This window comes from Megascapheus bottae, chromosome 7 (assembly GCF_031878675.1).
Source record: "Megascapheus bottae isolate mThoBot1 chromosome 7, mThoBot2.hap1, whole genome shotgun sequence".
NCBI lineage: Eukaryota > Metazoa > Chordata > Mammalia > Rodentia > Geomyidae > Megascapheus > Megascapheus bottae.
In genome coordinates, this window is record NC_143515.1 from 38,079,857 (window position 1) to 38,102,828 (window position 22,972).

The 22,972-nt window shown below is 37.4% G+C and overlaps 1 protein-coding gene across 4 annotated transcripts in view; it reads right to left on the reverse strand.

The window, feature by feature from the left end:
- The window catches only part of Meis1 (Meis homeobox 1), a 145,416-nt gene that overhangs the window by 15,606 nt on the left and 106,838 nt on the right, over window positions 1-22,972 (reverse strand). For all 4 annotated transcript variants that reach the window (XM_090336782.1, XM_090336781.1, XM_090336785.1 and 1 more), the window contains one exon: window positions 10,499-10,575. In XM_090336782.1, coding sequence (XP_090192908.1) covers window positions 10,499-10,575 — 77 coding nt within the window. The remainder of the gene's footprint in view (window positions 1-10,498; window positions 10,576-22,972) is intronic.

Genomic DNA, 22,972 nt, shown 5'->3' on the forward strand with positions numbered 1-22,972 from the left:
CATACAGCAAAGCATTGCTCAACCACGGAAAGGGATGAAGTACCAGCAAAGCATGTTACCGTCTGGACCACCCTTGACAACATTATGTTAAATGGAAAGAAGCTAGTCACAAAAAGTCCACATGTTTCCCTCCCTTTCCTTTCCTATTTCAAATAAGATGATTGTGAGGGGGCCGAGGGGAGGGAAATAGGGACAAAAACATGAGAAGGGGCATCAGTGTGTGAGAAGTAATGCACCTACTACTTGGCAAATAGAACTGTAACCCCTCTATGCATTACCCCAACAATTAAAACTGAATAAAATCCACATGTTATATAATTATATTTTTGTGAAATGGCCAGAATAGACAAATTTAGAGGCAGAAAGTAGGCTCCTAATTGAGCTTAGCTGATTGAGAGGGAGAAGGAAAAAAGAAGAGAAGGAACTAAAAGCTATGGGCACAGGGGTTAAAAAAGAAGTTCTATAATTGACTGACAATGACTGCACAACTCTGTGGACATACCAACACCTAATGACTTACACACTTTCAGCAGGTCAACTGTATGGTTTTTTTTTTTTACTATATCTTACTAAATCGATCTAAATATAAACATATAATGGTAGATAGGAAGAAGCACTCAGCTAGGAACCATCTCTAATTAGCAGCTAGCAGTGCAACTGGGTAGGCAGGGTCTCATCTGTCAAAGAATGCAGAAATTCCCACCTATGATTAATACTCCGTGGTTTTCTTAACACGAGGTTTCTTCAAATTTTAATCCACTTCAGAAATCGCAGATTCCCTTGCTACTTGCAATTTCAAAAGAAATAATATAATTACAAACAAAATTTAATTCACAATATGCTTTTTGGTTTTTTTTTTTTTAGTTTGCCAGTCCTGGGGCTTAAACTTAGGGCATGGGTACTATCCTTAAGCACTTTTGCTCAAGGTTAGCACTCTGCCACTTGAGCCACAGCACCACTTCCAGCTTTTTCTGTGTATGTGGTACCGAGGAATTGAATCTAGGGCTTTGTGCATGCTAGGCAAGGACTCTTCCTCTAGGTTATGCTCCTGCTCCTGCTCCTTTTTTTACACTCCATGGACTGAATGAATCTGGCCTGTTTCTTCTTCGTTCCCCATCCCCAACTCCTCCCAGCCAATACCTATTGTACTTTCCTTTTTGCAAACTCTTCTACCAGGAGCCAACCATGGGGGCTGAGAGCTTATATCTTTTGGACATGTACAATTTTTTCCATTCGCGTTTTCAACATCTCATACCCCCTGCCCTTTCCAAGTACATATGAACTCTGACCAAAAGTAGGGATCAAATAAAGTCAACCACAGCAGGTATAGGTCAACAAAACCTTTGAACCAGACAACAGTCCTCAAAATGACTGTTTTTCATTTGATTCAGCACCCTAGAGTAAAAATACTGAAAACTTAAAATATATATAACTTAATGAGCTGTGAGTCACCATGTTTGAGAAAGGAAATATCTTTCCCTTCTTTGGTGACAGGACCTAATTTTGTAAGGCACTAGTTAGTCATGAGGTTAAAGAAGGAAAAAGATCTCTCAGGGATGTCAGAATACATTAAGATGTTTTATTCATGTGTTATTGTTCAGGTGTGAGATAGAATTATTTTCCCCTAGTAATAGACCAGACTAAAAGTTTTATAGAAATTGGAATAAAACAGAAAAATCATTGGCAATTACAAAGCCATAGAATCGGAGAGCCTTCTACAGCAATGTCTTTAATATCTTCTGTTATAGTTCTATTTATCAATGTCTTAAGCAGAAGATAACCCTAAGTCTCTACACAAAGTGACACAGAGCCATGCAGACCGGATCTGAGATTATAATCTTCACCCTAAGAAAACACTTCCTTCTCCTGAGCTCTTGGATCCATTCCATTAAAAAAAAAATCTGTTTTACTCAACAAAGATGCAACATTTGCCCCCATTTTCAAAAAAAAAGTATTTCAGGCTGACGTTTTAACCACTCAAATATGCTGTTTGTTTTCTGTAGGCACAGCCTGAAGCAAGAGGATGATGTAAGTGAGAGGAGGGAGAGGGTCTCTCTGGGCACAGCTCAGTGCTTCAGTGTTTAATGGTTAATCACCCAACACCAGCTCCGGCAACTGTTGACACAAAATAGGTGGAGATCAGGTCTGTGCAAGCAGAAAATACCAGAAAGGCAAACTATATGTAAACACACTTAAGACAGATTTGACAAGAATAGACCTAAACCAGACTTGCTAAGAAACTACTAAGAGCTAAAGCTCCCATGCCCCTCGTAGCATGGAGTCTATTTCCCCTTGCAAGACAAAGAGTAACATTTAAAAACCCAAGAGCATTTACAGGAGACAGCTAGGACATTTGTCCCTTGATTCACACAGTGTTGGTTTCAAGTCTGCTCCTACATGCAGGATTTATGGAATGGAATATGATTCTTCCATGTATACCTGGAGTGGAGCCAAATGAGAGTCAAGAAAAGAAAAAAGAAAAACAAAGAAACACGCACAAACAACTACAATTCAAAAAGTTATTTCTCCTGACCTATAAAACTCATACAGAGAAGCAAATGGATAACTCTTAAATAGTCTTTTAATCTTATCTAACTGACACCTGACAACCCATTACTTATAGATTATTAATGCACCCACTAAAAAGTTTGTCATGTACAAAATTACTAGAGGAAAAGATTGAATGCCTGAGGATAAAACAAATTTTGCTGTACAATAACTTCAGAAATTTCAAGCCTATTATCTGTCAGGCCCTTCGCAGACTTCTTGCACATTGCTAAAAACAACTGATTTATCTTTATTATGAATCCAAAAATGACAGCACACATGTTTTTCATGTCTTGTGATAATGTTTAATTTCATCTAGTTTTTATTTTACACTCTTTGATTTGCTTATTTAAGGTTAAGAAAAGTAACAAGTTTTTAATTAATTCTTCTTGTCTGTCTATCAAAGTGAGTTATTTTATTCTACCTCTGGTGTAGTATTAGAATCAGGTCCATTTCGAAACCTTTGCCTTACTACTTGCATCAAGGAAATCTCCATGCACATGGAGAAAGGTAGAGTGGGAGAATGTGATCATCACACCCAATGTTTATCAGTGAAAACACAAGTAGGAAAATTGAGGTAGTGGGGGACTAGAGAGAAATGGGAGAGAGAAGGGGTGACGTTGATCAAGATGCATTGTACTGATATGTTGAATTGAAACCCCTTTGTACAAGTACTTAAATGATATTTTCAAAAGGAAATTGTCAGGCCAGCAGTTTGGTCTGGTGGTGGAGTGCTTGCCTAGTATGCACCAAGACCTGGGTTCGATTCCTCAGTACCACATACATAGAAAAAAACTGGAAGTGGTGCAAAGGCTCAAGTGGTAGAACTCTAGCCTTGAGAAAGTCTTGCTCAGGCCCTGAGCTCAAGCCCAGGACAGGCAAAAAAAAAAAAAAAAAAAGGAAAGTGTCATGTCATCTAGAATATCAGAACTGAAAGAGGCTAGAAGACACTGACTCATTAATCTAACTGTCCATGTCAAACTAGAAGGTACTTCTAACCCTGGACACAAAGAGACTCATACAAGGACCCATATCTTATCCAGCCGGAATAAGGAGAACAGATGGAGTGTTTGGATCTCAGTGTCCATGGTTTCCCCTTACTCCCTCACGCATGCTCTGTATAAACATAATGTTGTCGTGAAGCTTCTTTGCCTCCTGTACAGTCAAGCTCCTCTACTTTGTCCTCCACACCTTTCCCTCCCTTCCTCCTTTCTCCCAAGTCCTGGGAGTCAGCTCTTGTTCTATATGGTTGCATGACACTTGGAGAACATTTTCCATTTCTCTAAACAGATACATGTGCCCAGACACTGAAAACAACTAATTTAGCTTTGTTAAGACTTGCGACAAACCTTACTAACCCACACATGGCGTTCAAAGTCAAACCACCAGGCCACTGATTGAATTGTCTGAAAGGAAGGACTCACGATGAATCTGTGAGCCTTAGGATTCATTCAACTCCGAGCCTCACTTGATGTTCATAGATTGACTTCTTCACTTTGTTCTTGTTTTAACCTCCTGAAAATCTCTGAAGCTGCCTTTGAATAAAAGATGGAAGGGAAACAAAGATTCTGAAAAACTATTTTGAGCTTTCAAGTTACCGTAGTTAGTTCCACATCTCAGACCTATTTCTACTCTCACCTAGGCTCAAGGCCAACTACATAGGATGGCAGCTTCCATGCCACACACTGAGCCAACACCCACGCCATCGACAGAGTATCCATATTCACTGGTACTGTTCACCAGTACTAAGACATGATGCTACACAGTGGGGGAAAAGCTCTAAGGAAACTTGGGATGTGTATCCTTTCCAAGAGACTATATTGAATGGTCTGCAGTCATTTTCAAAGAGGATGGTTTGCTAAGAATTTTTAAATCTGCAGCATCTCTACTGAACTCCTAAAACTCTCTGACATGACAATACCTGAAGGTTTCTAAACTCAGAGCCCTTTTTCCCTGCAAGCTATTTGCTCAGCTTTCCTAATAATACCCTACCTGACTGGCGTCTAGCCAGCCCTGTCTCAGGCAATATGCAAGCTAAACATTTTTTGACTGATTTCAATATTTTCTTATGAGCATCTAGACAGTATTTTATCTGGTGAGCATTACTGATTGCTATAATCTAAACTCCAAGCAAGCGTCTGTAAAGGTAATGTTATTAGAATTGACACTCAAGGTGAGAAGCACAGCAATTAACTGAGCCTTGAACAACAATATATTCAGAAACGTTCCTAGGAGTTTCTGTGTATATTTTCCTTCCTTTGTTTTTTTTAATACTCCACCTGTTACTCCATTGATCAATTAGCAAGTCTACTTTAAATGTAGGTCACACTTACATTCTCTAGGGAGAAAGCTCAAGCACCTGCTTAATAAAATTACTTTTTGTGTGTGAAGTTGTTCTGTCCGTAGGTGGTTTCTAGGCAAGGAAAGTCACCATAGCACTTTTGTTCTGTAGTTGAATAGCAAATAGGTGACCCAGTGATTTTTTTTTCTGTTCACTGGTATGTTTGGGTTTTTTTTTTTACATCTATTTTCCTTGCTTTTGTGTCATGCCTCTGCTTAGCTTTATTGACAAAACAATCTGTGCCTGATGTTTAAACAACATCTGTAAAATGCATTATTAAATTATGTTGGAAGAAAAAGCAGAACAATCCTATGAAACCCCATGACCCCTATTGATTTTTAGATCACAGAAGTTGAAAGGATAATTTGTGAATGCTTTAACATTTACATCTAAACAAGTACCCTTATTTATAGAATCTTTGATTACTTACAAAAGTATTTGCTACATTATTACCATAACTCAGAAGGAAATTTGACCTTTAGCTGTTGCATCTGTTTAATAAAGGAGATCAGAATTTTTTTAAGAATAAGTTCACATTTTTACTTGCCAGTGGCATAAATCTCTAAAGACAACATGCTTTATCTCCACTGGTAATAAATGCTTTATAGTTTTGAAGCAATAAATGAAGTAAGTAGAAAAATCTGGGATGGCCCGGTGTGGTGGCTCACTCCTAGCTACTCAGGAGGCTGAGATCTGATTATCTCGGTACACAGCCAGCCAGGGCACTAAATCAGTGAGGCTATTATCTCCAATTAACCACCAGAAAATCAGAAGTGGCTCTGTGGCTCAAGGGGTAGGGCAGTAGCCTTGAGCTAAAGAGCTCAGGGACAGCACGCAGGCCCAGAGTTCAAATCCCATGACTTAAACGGAAAAAAAAAAGTAAGAAAAAAAAATCTGGGATGTGCTCCAGTCTGAGATCTGTAGACATAATAGTTCTGACTAGCATCTACCAGAGGGTAGAATGCTATCTGGAAGCATATTCATTTAATGGATGCAAGGTGACTTATTGCTATACACACATATTGTATATCACACATACATGTTTTTCATATAAAACTATATAATCTCGAGAATAAAAGGATAATTACTGAATACCACATTTCATCTGGAAAGGGTTTGGATAAAAGTAATAGCAAAAAAAAGGAAAGAGAAAGGAACTGTAAAATATATTCAATGTATCCTAGCTCTTGGCTATCCAACATGCACTACATGATCATAAGGTGAAAGTTTCATCACAGGAATCTCAAGTTCTTTTTAACACTGGTATAAAAATGTATAAGTAGAGAGTTTTTATTCAACTATTCAACACTCAAAATTTTAATATTACAAAAGAACAATTTTGGCTATTCAGGAGAGAAAAGAAGAACCAAGTATCAATTATATGTGTATATGTATCCTTTTTTCAAGCTCTACTTAAATATTTAAAGATGCAAATAATTAGTCCCCAAATTTAAAATATTTGTACTTCTATTAAACAAAGAGTGTATTAATATTATTTTCTCTACAATATATTATAATATTTGTCCTAACCATCATATTAATGAAAAAACAGAGAAAAGTCCACAAATGCTACTGTTTACTATTTTTGAATAAACTTATAATTAGGGAACAAAGGAGTAAGAATACATAAATTTATGGTGTGGGTTATGTTTTTAACTGATTATGCTTTAACTCTGTCTGTTACAATACATTAGGCTGAAACGTGGGCAAATTAACTTAGGGAAGTTTTTTTTTAATATGCAGCTATCTCTTACAAATTAAATAACTTATATAAAAGTGTTCTGATCAGATTGTTTGCATAATTGCCTCAATCCTCCACAAACATTTTGGCATAGACTTAGCCTACATTGTCTCATCTAATAAATTTCCAATTCTATCTCAAGGCCCAAATTCCATAAATAAATGCTGGTCATTTTGAGATTTCTTTTCTCTCTCTCTCTTTTTTTTTCTGATGAGCACCAGTTACGAATCATCACAAATCACCATTACTTTTTTCTAACTCCAAATTTCCACTTAATAGAATCTGTCTTGTTTGACATTGGAATTCTCCTCTTCACCTCCATCTTCCTCAGTCCCCATCTACCTTTTGCCTTAACTGAGGTAGGTTGTCTTAATCACTTATGTCAATGAAAAAGGTATAAAGTGGACTACACGATGGAAAAAGAGTCATTACCACACAACAACTTCATGCCTTGTTTTTCTGTGGGAGCTCCAGTTCAGCCAGGGTTCCTATGACAGGCTAACAACTAGACATGAATTTATATTTTGACTTACATATCGTGTGTTTCCATACATGATGTTGCTGCCAATAATTATGACTGATCTATACCCAGCCTGCCCTTCAGCACTTATGAAACCTCTTCAACAATGACTCATAGTTCACACAAAAATGTACATGTGTGTTAACAAGTTTTAAAGAAATCCAAGAAGAAAGACACATTTTTTTTTAAAGTTGGAGCTCAATGAAGTGAAGGGGAAATCCTAAAACACTAATGATAATCTTTTAAATCATTATTTCTAGAAGGAAATAACATCAAGATTGATGCTCTGCACAGAAATGTGTATATAAGCTCCCCCAAATAATTTCATGTAATTTTTTCACTACAATAAAATAAGAACAACCACTCTATAGTTCCATTGAAGGTTAGCTTTCTAACAGGCTGCATTTTTGGTTTCAAAATGGTACCATGTGGCTATCCCCACTTTTGTTCTGTGTCTCCTACACAAATGAAGAGGGGGTACAAAATACACTTATTAGTTATGTAACTGTAACCCCCTCTGTCCATCACTTTTACAGTAAAACAGTATTAACAAATTCTATTATCAGCATCCTAAAAAAGAAGGAATGTGGCCAATTGCAAGTAACTTGATGGTATGGGCAGAGCTGGGACTGATGGAAGGAATGATACTCATCAAAATGCATTGTGCTTCTCAGCAGATTGGTAGAATTGAAACTCCTTTGTGCAATTACTTAAGTATAGTAATTTTAAAAAAGAAAGTTTGGGGAAGTGGCACTGTGGCTCAAGGGGTAGGGCAGTACCCTTGAGCTGAAGAGCTCAGGGACAGCACCCAGGCCCAGATTTCAAGTCCCTTGACCGACAAAAAAAGTTTGGATGAAAATGATAAACTTTTAAGATCATATCTACTGTAGTAATGCCACTACTCACTGCACTTAAGAAAAACAATCTTTCTGGCATCTTTTATTTACATTGGGGGCATTCTCTACAGCAAACAATGTTGCTAAGGGTTGAACCAATAATTTCTAAGTCCAGGAAGGACAAGGATAGAGAAATTACTTCCTACATAGTGCTAGGTAAGCACCGAAGTGCATTTCTCTGCCAAATAACAAAATAAAGTGATTTTTCAGTTATAGATCTGTGCCTAATTGAATGTCAGCATGAAGCTTGAAGTCTGCATCTATTTTGAAAATTTATTCTATGGAGGTACCACTTTTTAAAAGATATTTTCTTCTTCTCCTTACAAAAGAAAGAAAGTCAGATTGTGATCATTGATTAAAAGGCTTGCTGATCTCCAATAGATTGTGTCTTGTATCTAGAGAAATGACAGTATATACATAGTTCCAGTTGATACCTCTCTATCCCTGCATTCACAGGACATCAGCACTACCATGGTGGGCCCATGGAAAGCAACTTGTATTGGAATTTCTTCTCTGGTAACCATGTTTATAAGCAGCGTTTGTAGCAACACCCACAAGAAAGAGAGGTGGCATGTTTGATAGATCACCTGAATGGCAGCTCTTTAGTGGGCCTTAATTATATATAGCTCAACTTTCCACTCCTTTACCTTCAAACAAGAACATTTCCCAGAGAAATGCTAGGTGTATAATAGTCTTCATTGTACAGATACTGGCTTACCATTTAAATGAGTGAGTTTAGGAATACATACTGATGTATAGTGGTTCCAAGAATATTGCCCAGAACTTTTGAAAGATGAAGTTCAATATGCACTATTAACAGTCAGGAATGATAATGCAATACAACTAATCTCACAGGTCCATAACCAGCAAGTAAAAAAAAAAGTAGGTAACCCAAACACCTTCCTTCACAGCAACAGAATTCCTGGTACCATGATTAGATATACTTTGCCTTTGGTGGGTTGCCTATAAGCCCACTAAAAGGGCTGCAAAAATTGATCTCTCAGGGCTGCGGTAAGGTCATAGAAACTGATAACCCTTACAAGCAATGCTTATGTGAGTCTGTCTGTGTCTAGTAGATAGTGCACTTTGTAAATTAATCCTCCAAAGGCAAATATATTGTAAGTACCTTGTTATCTCTAAAATACTAAATTGAAGAATACATGGGATTATATTGATAGAAATTACATTTTCTGTAATGGGGTTTAATATATCTGAAATCTCTCCTAAAGGCTCCCAGGCTCTCTAACAGCGAGGGTCTGTTAATATAAGTGCAATGGACATCAAGAACAAATTTATTCACCAAAATGGATTAAGCCATGTAATCAGAGATTCAGAAATATTAATCTTTGACACTCGTTGAACAGAAATAGTTTTTGTCTGTAAACTGGCATTCTCAGTTCACCCCCATTTCCAACCAGGCTTTGTTCTCTTCTGGGTTTTACTTCAAAGAGGGTAACATTTCTCCATCATCATATACACTAATTTAACATTATTAGGACAATTAATTAGATAAACTTAGTTTTAGCAGTTACTGGATTTCAAAACCCTTCAAAAATGACACTAGCCCTGGGTGATTATTGAAACCTGGCTTTCAGCACAATTCACAAAGGACAATAAACCCACCTTTCTCAGAGCTTCATTGCTATACTGCTGTAAATTAAGTCAGAAGATTGTTGCTGGGTTTTGGTACGTAAGCTCCGCTTTGCCATAAATCAGGAATTTATATTTTACTTAGAATATCACACAATCCTGAGGTACATCAGATTTTTAATAGTTTCAAAGTAGAAACTTAATTTTTTTCAGTATAAGCAAACAGGAAAGACCATCCTTACGTACATAACCCTAACAACACCTAACTGAATTTAGTTATTTGGTGAATTAGAACTTACTGGTGCCAATTGAGGCTCATAGTTCGAAACCAGCCCTAGGAAGATAACAGTGTCTTGTCTCCATTAATCACCAAAAGGCTGGAAGCAAAACTATGACTCAGGTGGCAAAGCCTTGGATAAAAATGGTAAAGGACAGCACGCAAGCCCTGAGTTCAAGCCCCAGTACCAGCACAAATAAATAAATACAAAACTAAATAATTTTTGTATTTTGTTTTCCTAGAAAATAGAATGGTAATCATTTTCTTTTATTATCCTGGAGGGGAAAAATGCCAAGGTGAGTGACACCTTTTCAGAGTCATAAAGAATATAAGTAACACACACACTTGTATGCATAAAAGCTAGTTATGTATAAGGGAGGTGGAACGCTACACAGCGTTTTCTTTTCCATGCCAGAAAATGTTTTCCCACATCAGTCAATAGTTTCATTTCATCTTTGGATCACTAAGCTAGCAAGGAGAGCAGTAGTAGCGAGGCGGGGCTTCTTCATGCAAAACATTCTCAATACTCTTTCTGTAGGTTGCCAGAAGACATGGATTGTGTGTAAACAAGAAACCAATGACTTACCAATTGTTCACTTGAAGGATAGTGAGTCCTGTGTCTTGTGCCAACTGCTTTTTCTGTTCTTCAGAAGGATAGGGGTGCTGAAAGAGAATGAAAAGGAGATGTGTACAGCAGGCAAAATTTAGGCCATTTTGTCAATAACCTAAGTGCCTAGTGAAGTCTATAATTAAAGGTAAAAATGCTGAGGTGTGTCACTCTTATTAATGGAATACTACATCATCTAATTAATGGCAGTAAAAGACAAGGCAATTACAAAGATTAGTCAACTGTATAAATAGCTACTTAGGATACTTGCAGAACCTTGATACTGAGTTTAGCCTTTAACAAGTTTATTTGTTGCAAGCTCAGAAAGTTGAGTATGATCATGGTTGTATTTTACAGGATTAAAATAAAAGCAATTTTCTTTTTGCCATCAAAAAGCATACCTCTCCAATTTCATATTTTCATTGAGCTAAAGACTTCTAATTAAGTATTCATACCAACTATCTTAGCTGCAGCCCTCAGGATTTTAGTATGATATTCTCCCTCCAAAAAATCACAACGAAAGATAAAAGATTAAAACCAGTGTGAGTGCATTTTGCTTAAATTGTTATTTATTTTTTGTGTGTTCCTGGGCACCATTCCTGGGCTTTTTAGCACAAAACTAGCATTCTACTACTTGAGCCACAGCTCCATTTCTGGTTTTTTGGTAGTTAATTGAAGATAAAAGTCTCAAGGACTTTCCTGCCGGGACTGGCTTGGAACTTTTTATCCTCAGACCTCAGCCTCCGGAGTAGCTAGGATTACAGGCATGAGCCAGCAGCACTATTCATTTTAGTTCTTAAGCAACGTTCAAACAGAATTTAAGCAAAATAGGCTTCTATGTCTGAATGTCTACTAATGATGAGATGCAGACCAAGGTCAAACACCAACGCATTCTGCATGATAAGAACAAGCCCAACAATGTTTCTCAAGACGTAGAGAGGATGAAAAGGTTTACAGAATTACATTATTTTAAAAATAAATTCATACCTTCTTGTAAGAATATCTAGACTCACGGTAATTATATTTGGCTCTATAATCAAGCATATCTAAAATAAGCTAAGGATAGAGTTTCCATCTATGGAGACATTGGCTCCTTTGAAATGTTGCTCTCCTATAAATTCTCCTGAGATAAAATTGTTCTAAGAGTCAGCTCTCTGTTGTATTATGAATGGGAAAGGGCACCCCCAACCCTCAATTTAACTATCTGTGCCACTGAAACTAAATCCTGGTCTATTGAATACTAATTAACATAGCTTTTAATCTCATTAATAATGTCTGATTAGATGTTGAAAAGACTTGTTAATGACCACTTCAGTGCTCTTATATGTAAGTTTAAATATATTCTATATCAATACACATGGGATACGTTTGGTGGAGAGCAAAGATATATAGCAATTTTCCCTGTAAGCATTGTCTTTGACTGTCACTTAATCAATAAATACACAATTAGAATAAGGCTTTGCTTTCATGGACTATAGTGCCTTTCTCTAAAGAGCTCCAAGTATATTACAGACAGGATGGTAATTAATCCCTATTATATCCCTTTGAGTGACATAAATGGAATCTATCATCCTTTCTGTCTTACAGGTGAGGAGACTAGCTGGGGAAGGTTGGCCACCAGAGACACAGGCCAGTGAGATTTCCTGCTGCTCTTCCAGAATCTTTCTCTGTGACAGAAGGGTATGACAAATACCTGTATAACCACATTAAGGTCTCTTATTCTAAACCTACAGATGACTTAATGTGGCCAGCAGAATGAGCAGCCACCATTTAGCCTTACCCACCTCTCAGATTCATCACCTTTCTCACACCCTGCTCTTCCTTGTGCCCCAGCCACAACACCTTCTTGGGCTGCCTCTTCCTACCCACCTACCAACGCTAAAGTCTGCTTTCTTCATTCACTATCCTCAAAGTCCAGCCTAGCTTCATGGAAACCAGTAAATATTTGTGGAAGAAAGAGAATGGCTGTGTCACACCAAGACACACAGATAGCTCTCATCACATGCAACAGCAAAATGGATAATACAGGTTTGTATTGTCAAAGTCTACTAAAAGTATAAATAACTCACTTAATATTCACAACACCAGCTTCTTTGCTTCATTCCTAAAAACCTTGAATGTGGGTCCACTGTTTTTAAGTACAAACTTCATACCAGGCTAAGATCATACCAACATGAAAGAGACCGCTATGGTAAAATATCTCATGACTGTATCCTAAGCTAAAAGCGACACTCATTATCCTCAGGTATAAAATGTAACTCCCATTGTATGAAGGGTTTCTAAGCAACTCAAAACAAATGAATCTCTTATTTGTCCTATGATCAGAATGGTGGATATCAATTTAATATAAGTAGTTCTATATCTACACTTGTTGAAGATTTGTACATACTATTAATGACCCTCGTATGCTGACCAGTCATCCTGCCACTTGTTAATTATGCAACTATGATTAAGAAACCATTTTTCTAGCTCTCAATTTCATCTTACAGAATTCTGAGATCCACTAAAGTTAAAGATCACTTACTTGAGCAGTTCTTCAAGTGTTATTTAATAAGAATTGTAGGCTGGGCCAAGTCAGAGGCTAACACCTGTACTCCTAGCTAGTTAGGAGGCTCAGGTTCAGAGGATAGAAGTGTGTGACAAGTCATGACAGAAAAATCCATGAGAATCCCTGTCTAAAATAAAGTAGCAAAAAGCAAAGTTGGAGGTTTGGGTCAAGTGGTAGAATACCAGCAGAGCAAAGCCAGTGCTCTGAGTTAAAACCCCCATACAGCCAAAATATACAGCTAACTAGACAGCTAGCTATAGCTAAATATAGACTGGTAGATTGGTCTTTGAAATATGCAAATTTTAACATACAAATCTTGACACTATTTACCATATAAACTTATAGATGTACAAAAGCAATTTCCAATTCATTACTTTCTCTTTTATATTATCATTACCAAACAATTTTCTGTGTTCTAGGGACATCCCTTTCTGTGACTTTTTAAATACATTAATAAATATATGCATAGTCCCTGCTCAGTAGAGTTGGGTGGCAAATGCCTTGTTAGTTGTATCTAACCAGAACTAGATAAAAATGAATATTTATGTCATTTATCTCTAGTTACTTTGAAAATTGAGAGTTGTCACAGTAATTTATTTGTCCTGTGTTTTTCAAGAGTATTTTGCATGCCTGTTTGTGAGCAAGTTTTACATACATTTTATAAAGCAAATGGAATTCACACTTATGCAAATGGTATCAGAAAAAAATTCTCTTCAGATCATTAAAATTACCTGAGTCATTACAGCTTCAAAGAGCAGTAAGACAGTCCTTAAATTTTCACTACACATTCCAGTTGTTTCTTCTCATCCTGTAATTTCTGATTTCATCATTTAAATATTACAAAATAAGAAAGGTCTATCTTTTCCCCCTCTCTGTCACTTTTCATGTGATCTGATTTTAAGTAATTGGAACAAACTGTGTCTAATTTCATGCAGCATAATTGCTAGACAGCCTCAAGCTATGGAGACCCAGCACTCTGTCTCCATTAAACAATTTTCAGTTGTTTGGGATGTATTTTATCATATAGAAAAAATAAGTGAGCCTAGACAAAATCAAACATCACAATAATTTGGCCACTGTTAAGGAAGGGGAAAAGGTATCCATAAAATCCCTAAACCTTTGTCTATACTAGGAAACCTGAATAGTTTTCTTTTTTTCATGGCTCTTGGCTTTGGTTTCCCACAAACTCAATTTCTTTAACAAAATCTGTAATTGCCAAAAATCACATGAAAGCTATGATTTCATAAAGCTAACCTAAAGTCCGCCAAAAGTTCACAAAGAAGCCGGCTTTGAAACTGAAACCCAATCTGTTAAATCCTGTGCATCTGTACTAGAGAAGCTTTCTGTGGACAGTGTAAATTATCCCTTTATAGACTTAAAAAAATTATAACTTGCTGGGTGCTAGTGGCTCACATTTGTAATCCTAGCTACTCAGGAGGTTGAGATCTGAGGATCAGGGTTCAAAGCAAGTTGGCACAAAAGTCCACAAGACACTTATCTCCAATTAACCACCAGAAAACCAGAAGTGGCGCTGTCGTTTAGAGGGTTGAGTGGTAGCCTTGAGCAGAAGAGCCCAGGCCCAGAGTTCAAGCCCCATCTCCGACCAAATAATAATAATAATAATAACAACAATAATAATAAAAACTTGATAAAACTCCAGCATGCCACAGGCAAGGCTGAAATAAAAACACTCAAAGCCCTGTTGCAGTTCATCCACAGAAATGGTGAGGCTACTCCATTGGGCAAGGGCAGATATCATTTCGTAAGATAGAAAGTGATTTCCCCCAAAATGTTCCATGTTATTTCTCTTCTCTTTTGTTGCCCTTTGGTTAATCTCATATTGTTATAGAATCTGACTTTGTTACCTGGCATATCATATATACATTTATTTGTTTATTTGAAACAGGAAAGAGAAGGGGGGAAAGCAAGATGATTGGGAGGGGGGTGGAGAAGGGAAATGAGGACAAAAACATGCATCTACCATCTGGAAAATATAACTGTAACCCTCTATGCATTAGAATAAAAAAGAATAAAATTGCCTTCACATTAAAAACAAAGAAAGTGATTCCACCAAAAGTGTCATTTTCGGGAGAAAATGAGAAATGCATTCCAAACCATCACAACTAAAGGGTCTACATGACCTCTTGCTGTTTTCTTGGGCACCTTTTCCTTCATTGTGCCTAAACGGCAAGGACACTAGTTTAGGAAAGATAAGTAGATTCTTAGGAAGGCAAGACTTATTGCACTTGCTTGATATACCAATCAACCTAATCACTTTGGGATATCAAAGTAAATTTGACCACAGTCCAATAGACAGTGAGGGAGACCTGCCTTTGTTGTGTACATTAGCCTCATGCCATTATCTCTTAAAAGCTTAATTATTTGCAAACAATTGATCAAGATGGGAATTTGAGAAAGGATAGACAAGGGCCATTGGGAGACCTGCAAGGCATTAAGAGAGCAAACAAAATTACCTTTAGATCTTACAATAAGAATTAACGACTGGGAGGGGAGGTAGGCAGTGTAGTAGCTGCAAGGGCTCTGTCTGGAGTGTTTCCCATTTGATCTGCATTAACACCTCAGGAATGAGTGAAAGCCATAAAACAGTGATTATGTATGGGTAAAGCTGACCCTCCTTGCCAGCATTAAACCTTCACACGTGCATCAGGCTGCCTTGTCTGGGGAGAGGAGAGATGTTAGCTAGCATCTAAGGGAAAAACCAGTGGCTTGTGAGCAGTGGAACTCGAGCCACAGGGAAGAATTGACCATGGTGGCAATTCTTTTAAACTGCCACTCTTTGTGTGTTCCTTGGATTTGCAATACCGCTTCCAATCAGAGCCCCTATCTAGAGTCACATTGCCTTTCTAATCCCAGCGAGGCATCAGGGAGCTGACACCTTAGGGCATATCTGAAAATAGCCTATGTAAAAGTTAATTCTGAACTGTTACTTTTACCAGCCACAATGCATAAAAGGTGAGAAAATAAAAGTGGCAGCTTTCTGAAGAAAGTTGTCTCAACACAGCTCCACTCTTCTTTATTGAAGCTGGCATGGATAAGGAGGTACTGGTATTGATTGCTGTTCATGAGTTTATCATACCTTGGAAGACTATTATTTAAACAATCAAGCAGACTTCTCAGTTGAGCATCAATGGGAAAAGAGAAACTCTATGGAAAATGTCCAGCCTTCTATCTTAATGATGTCCTAGACAGAATGGACTCCTTTCCTCCAAACACACACCCTTCGTTGCAAGCGTCCGTGCCAAGGCAGTGATGAGCTTTATCTTATCTGCCCTGGTAAGCAAGTTCCAATAACATCCCCTCCCTCGCAGCCTGGCCCACTCTAACAGCCCATTGTAATGGCAGCAGAAAATTTGAAAATAATCCTGTACAGAGCTTGCTGGTGAGATAATAGAAGGCGATGCTGCCCCTTCTCAAGCCAAAGATTAGTAATTTCTTGTGACACAGAAGTTGCCTCTAAACCGAAACTGCAAAACAGCTATAACAAAGCAATAGAGGTAGAAGCAATTTTCAAGCCAAATGTTACATGTTATACTTTAAAAGGTATGGGAATAGGTAGTGGAGGAGACGATCTAACAGAGGAATCATGGCAAGTGTCCAATCTAAGCCTTATCAAGGCAGTGTTGTGTGGCTTGGCTGAATATGTTGGAAGAACAATTTCGAAACTTCTTTCATCCTTTTTTTCCTCCAGCCCTATGCCTCCTCCACAGCTAAGTTTTAATGCATTAATATAAGTTGACCTTGAGCTAAACTCTGGTATGTGATGGAGAGATACTCCCTTTAAAGAAAAAAGGAGGAAAAAAAATCTACCGCATGGCTTTTAACCATTAGTTTTCTGTGCTCTGAAAAACTTCCTGAGTTTGTAATCACTAACTGAATACTGTGGCTCTAAATCGAAATAGCCGGCTATGCATACATTTGAACTCTGAGGAGGTAAGGAGACATTTGCTAACCAAATATATTTATGTTTATTTAATCTAATATTTGTGCCTATAAAAACTTCTCTCACTTTAAAACAGCTTGCAGCTATTTTCTCCCTATGCATTGACTATGAATGGTTTATACTGTGACAATTACATTGATCTAGGATACTTCCCCCCCCACTTAAAAAATCTATAATGCTTTCCTATTGTCTTTCAGCTTTATGAATTAGTTTTACTGTTTCAGTGAATGCTTTTTTGTCTCCTGACTGCACATTATCAAAGAGACACTTTGTGCCTGGCATTTGCATTACAAAAGCAGTGCTCGGTGCAGGGGAGGAACATAGCCTGAATGCATAGTAGTTGGGTCCTGCATCCTCACACATGTCTGAATCAAAAGAAGGAAGGCAGCCGTGGCTAAGAAGCCAAAAATGTCTGGAGCATCATCAGTGAAGTCATGGAATTTCGACGTGTTTTCTTAATTCTCCATCAACACCCCCACCCCCAAAACCTACCCCCACCCCCACCCCCGCCCAGATTGCCTGGTTGCTCAGACTAAATGTACTGTCTTTATTCTCCAGTACTTGCTGTCTCTGAGGACAAGTGGAGTCACTGTGCAGACGACCCCTCTGACTGCTTGTATACCAAGCAGCATTCTAAAAAGTTGCCAGTGGAAGGCGTGCAAGTCGGTAGGTGTGCAAGTCTGGTAGGAATCTATAAACTTGATCTTATCCTCAGGAAAATGACAGAGGTGTGGAAGGAAAAGTGGAATTCTGGGTAATATTTCATCACAACCTTTGCTTTTTTGTACTAATGAGAATGTATTTATCATGTACAGCTGGAAAAACATTGTTTTATAGCCAATTAAAAGAGGCTAATGTTAAAATGCCCTTTCTGCTTTGCTTATCTGATCTTTTAATATCTTCTGAGTATAAAATAAATGCAAAGGAGTATGAAATCCTTTAATATGAGGCAGATACTTAAAGAAATTCATAGTCCTTTCTATTCAGAATTTTTATAGTTTCTTACATTTTCAATTTATCTTTCCATATATATATATATATATATATATTACAGAAGCTTTTACTTTGTTTATTTTTTTGTCAGTTGTGGGACTTGGACTCTGGGCCTGGGTATTGTTTCTGATCTTTTCAGTTCAAGGCTACCACCCTGCCTGTGGGCATGAGCGTTGTCCCTGAGCTCTTCCATTCAAGGCTAATGCCCTACTCCTTGAGCCATAGAGCCACTTCCCATTTTCTAGTGATTAATTGGAGATAAGAGTCTCATGGTCTTTAGTGTCTGGGCTGCTTTGAACTGCAATCATCAGATCTCAACCTCCTGAGTAGCTAGGATTATAGGCTTGAGTAACTGCCAGGCTAATGAAGCATTTTTAAGCAAATGCATAAAAAGTAGAGAATGGTAGTTAGTACAAGAATATAATCCTAACTACTCTGGAAGAGAAGGCAGTAAATTTGGAAAATTAAGGCTAGCCTGAGCAAATTTAGTCAGGGCCTATCTCTAAATAAATAAATAAATACAAGAGAGCTGGCAGTATTTATTGCTTAAGCAGTAGAGTAGTATATATGAGACCTTAGGTTCAACCCCCAATATCACACATACACGCACACACACACACACACACACACACACACACACACACCATATTCATAAAAGACATAAAATAGAATAATAAGCTATAAATGAACACTTATGTCCTCTTTCAAAGTGCTAAAGTCATACCAGCTGATAACATCATTTTGAAAAGTTATGATTAGTAATAACCACCTTGAATATTGATTCTCTCCATAGAAGATCACAGTCATAAAAGGACATAGAGATGAAAACTATCCTCTTCTCTTCCCAAAAAACAAGGTAAGAAGAGTGGATGGGCTGAAGAATTCCTAGTTTGGTTTTAGGTATCCCTTCTGGATTGTTTCAAGTGATGTCTTACTTTGACTCTTTTTTTAAAAATATATTTTTTTTACTGTATTTAATAGAAGGGTTACATCATGTTCACCAGATAGAAGGGGCATTATTTCACAAACATTGCTACCCTTTGACTTACTAATTGTTTTTACTGCAAATATATCAGAGGCACTGTTATGAATTGTGATGTACAATGAGGAAAGGGTGCCATTTCCCTCCCCTCAGTATCAGCTGCTTCCATTCTGGAGGCGAGCATCAAGATGGCAGGGTGCTGTGGTAGAGTTTGTTCTCTACATCTTCTCTGGAACAGCCAGCCAGTCAAAAGGACTTTATCAACAGTAGCCTAGCAGTATTAGTAAGAGTAAAGTAGAAGTAGTGATAATCATTTATACAAAGATGTAAAGATGTCCCAGGCTGTTTCATATACATCCTTTCAGGGGTTAATATAATCATTATTGTCATTTTAGGCATGAGAAAACTTGAGTACAAAAAAGACAAATAGTCTTCTCATGTTTACATAGTTGGCAAATAATAAAGGTTGGGATTAAAACTTGGTGGTAAAATGCTAGTTAGTAAAATGCTAAAATTCACTTCTAAACTGTTCTGTCTTTCATGTGATGGATGAAGAAACTCCCACTTGAATATTCTTGATGTGTTAATTATGAATATATATATGCTACTTGAAGTACAAAGAAACTATTAATTTAATGTGTATATCTATCTTTCATTTTAACAATTCACTTCTGTTAATGGAAGCAAAAGTAGACCTTCCTTAAGATAACAAAACTCAATGAAAATTATGTCAATTCTTTTGTTAGTGACTACAGCATTGCAGATAAAACACAGTAATGACAAAAGGTTTTATCCAAGACCATCCTTAAGGATGACAAAATCAAATGCTTACCATTGCATCCAACCATTCCACCAAATGCCTTAAATTGTCGGCTTTGAAATAAATTGGTGTGTGTTTTTCCAATTACTTTCATTTCTTACATGATTCTTAATCAAATATGAGTTAAATTACATTCAAAATGACTTCATTTTAGTAGACTACTAATAAAAACACATGAATGCTCTTCCTATTCACAATGCAACTAGCCCCGTTCTGTTCCTGATAAATATTTGTTGTATGAGTGAATGAGTGTTATTAAAGTTAGAGACACTCAGAATTTCTCAACTAACATTTACAAGCAGATCTTTTTAGATACATATTATAAAGCCAGCTGCTGCCTTTCAACAATCATTCATCCTCTTTACTCAAGTCTTGCAACTGTAAAAACAGAACAAGATTTGTTCACTGTAACATTTATACCATGTATACACCATTGAAGTGCAATTCTCAGTGCATTAGGTATCCATTCATTTAATCCTTTTTAACAAGTATATGAGGTAAGAATTACCATTGTTTTCCACAAGAAATTGAGGCACAGAGTATAATTTACTTGAAACTTGGAAAGAGCTGGGATTTTGATCTTAAGAAGTCAATTCTTCTCAATTCTCTCTTAATTACTATATAATTTTATTTTTCTTTCAGAAAATTGGTATATAATTTTTCCTAAAGATTTTCCCAAATCCATTCTAGGTTGTGGTTGGTTTATTTACTGCAAAAGTTCCCTTCTAATTCTCTAACTCTAATGTGATAAAATTCAAGATCTTGGTTCTTACAATGTCCAGGAAAAGACTGGAGAGAGGACAAGGAGAATCTCTACATTAAAGGTCACTAAGCCTAGTGCCAGTGGCACATGTCTGTGATCTTAGCTACTCAGGAGGCTGAAATCTGAGGAAGGATCGAAGGATTATGGTTTGATGACATCCACCAGCCAAGGCAAGAAAGTCCTTGAAAATCTGATTTCCGACTAAGCAACAAAAAGACAGATATAGAAGTGTAACTCAAAAAATATATGGAAAAAAAATGTGGTTCAAGTAGTAGAGTGCCAGCTTTGAGTGAATAAGCTAAAGGACAGTATCTAGTCCCTGAATTCAAGCCCCAGTACACACACACACAGACACACAGACACACACACACACACACACACCCCATTGAGGGTCTTTTCCAACAATCCCATTTTAATAAATTCAATAAATCTAGTATAGTGTGTATAGCATCAATATAGTGTAGTGTGATGGACCACATTTTTGAAAAGGAAGTTCATGACTGATTATACAATAAATTCCATCTCAGCCATTTTGGAGAACATCACCAACACGAAGAATATTTTTTCACTTTAGAAATCAGAGTGAAGGGCTTTCGAAACTTTAAGAGAAAAGACCAGATGCAATACTACCAGACTATTCTGGAATGAGTCTAGAGATAGTGATCATTATTGCATTTACAGATGCTCTGTCTAGTGTTAAATATTTAGGGGGAAAAACCCTTGTATAAAGAATAAAGTCCTACACTAGAAGCAAAACAATACATTTGTCAAACACATTTTTTTAGAGAGAGAGAGAAAAAAACAAAAGACTGAGAAGAAAGAGAGAGGGAGGGAGGGAGGGTGTGTGTGGGAGAGAGAGAGAAAGAGAGAGAGAGAGAGAGAGAGAGAGAGAGAGAGAGAGAGAGAGAGAGAGAGAGAGAGAGAGAGAGAGAGAGGAACTCTCACTCTCACTGCTCCCAATATGACTCAAGACCCCTGGAACTGGTGCTCATTCTCTAGTGCTAATTTTCCCACTTAAATTACAGTGATGGTGTAGCCTCATCTCATTAGAGATCATTGTCCCCTGTAGACAGTTGTGTTTATGGGGGACTCTGGCTGTTCCACACCTGCTGATCAGGTTGCTATGTGATCAAGGCTGCATACAAACAGCAGACTCGAGCTTGCTGGACTGCAACTGATGAGCCCGGGCTAATTCAGGGGTGATTATGTAGTTTACTGGACCACTAAACCTCTTTAAGCTTGTAATTACTGCCTATTTGAGTAAAGAACATTCAAAAGCAATTCACTGCATCATGCCTGCCACAGCTGGAAGCAGGCTGCCAGCAGTCTGTGGGGACATTAAAATCTACAGGGACGTGGATTGAAGCCCAGCTAGCAGACTCTCTCAAGCAGCTCTCACAGCCAAGAATGTGCACATTCCCGCTCACCTCTCCTGACCAAGCTTCACATTAAAGGTGCAATGAAAACGATAGAACAGCCATAAAGATGACAAATAATGGAATGGATGGTACAAACTACATTTTAATGATTTCTCCCCTTTGTAAAGCTAAAACTCAAAGTCTTCACAATGCCAGAGAGAAGCAAAAGAAGAGGAAGAGGCAAGAGGAGGAAGGAGACAAGAGAAGGAGGAGAAGGAAGAGGAAAAGGAGAAGGAGAAGTAAGAGGATGAAGAAGGAAGAAGAGGAGAAAGAGGAAGAATAATGGGAAGAGGAGGAGGAGGGCTAGGGAGAGTATATATTGTGTAGCTTGCTAATCATTTCATCCTGAAGATACCTACTTGAAAACAAAATGTCTATTTTTTATGCAGTATATAGATTTTAAAACCTAGGATGTACAGCCACTTTAGGGTTCTTTCCACTCACTTAGCTGCTGTATTTATCACCTCCACTGGGAAAATATTGTTTAGCAAGTTGATGGACATCTTCTAAAGTCTTTAAAATCACAGTTAATGAATTAAAATGTCTCTCAGATACCTGAGTGAAATTTACTTTCAAGAGTGTCACCCCTTTCCTTGAAGAGCTAGGAAAGATTTAAGGGAACAGAAAATTGGTATTTATCAATGTTCTCATTTTCTTTTGCTGTCACCTTAACAACTGCAGTTCCTTTGTGTAACAAAAGTGAAAAAAAAACAGGCTTTGCATTGCTATGGGTATAATTATTACTTGTCTCTAAGTAACAACAACCAAAAAAAAAAAAAAGGCTGGAACTTAATGAAGGGGGATTAAGTTAATTTCTTTTTTAGCTAACAGTTTCCTGTCTCTTAAAATGCAGACCTTGGTGAACATAATGTTCAGGGAGGGAAAATTAAGCTTTTTTTTTCTTTCAGGAAAATCTCCACTTTGGGATATTGCTATTAAAATATTAAGATGATGTTTATTCTTTAAAA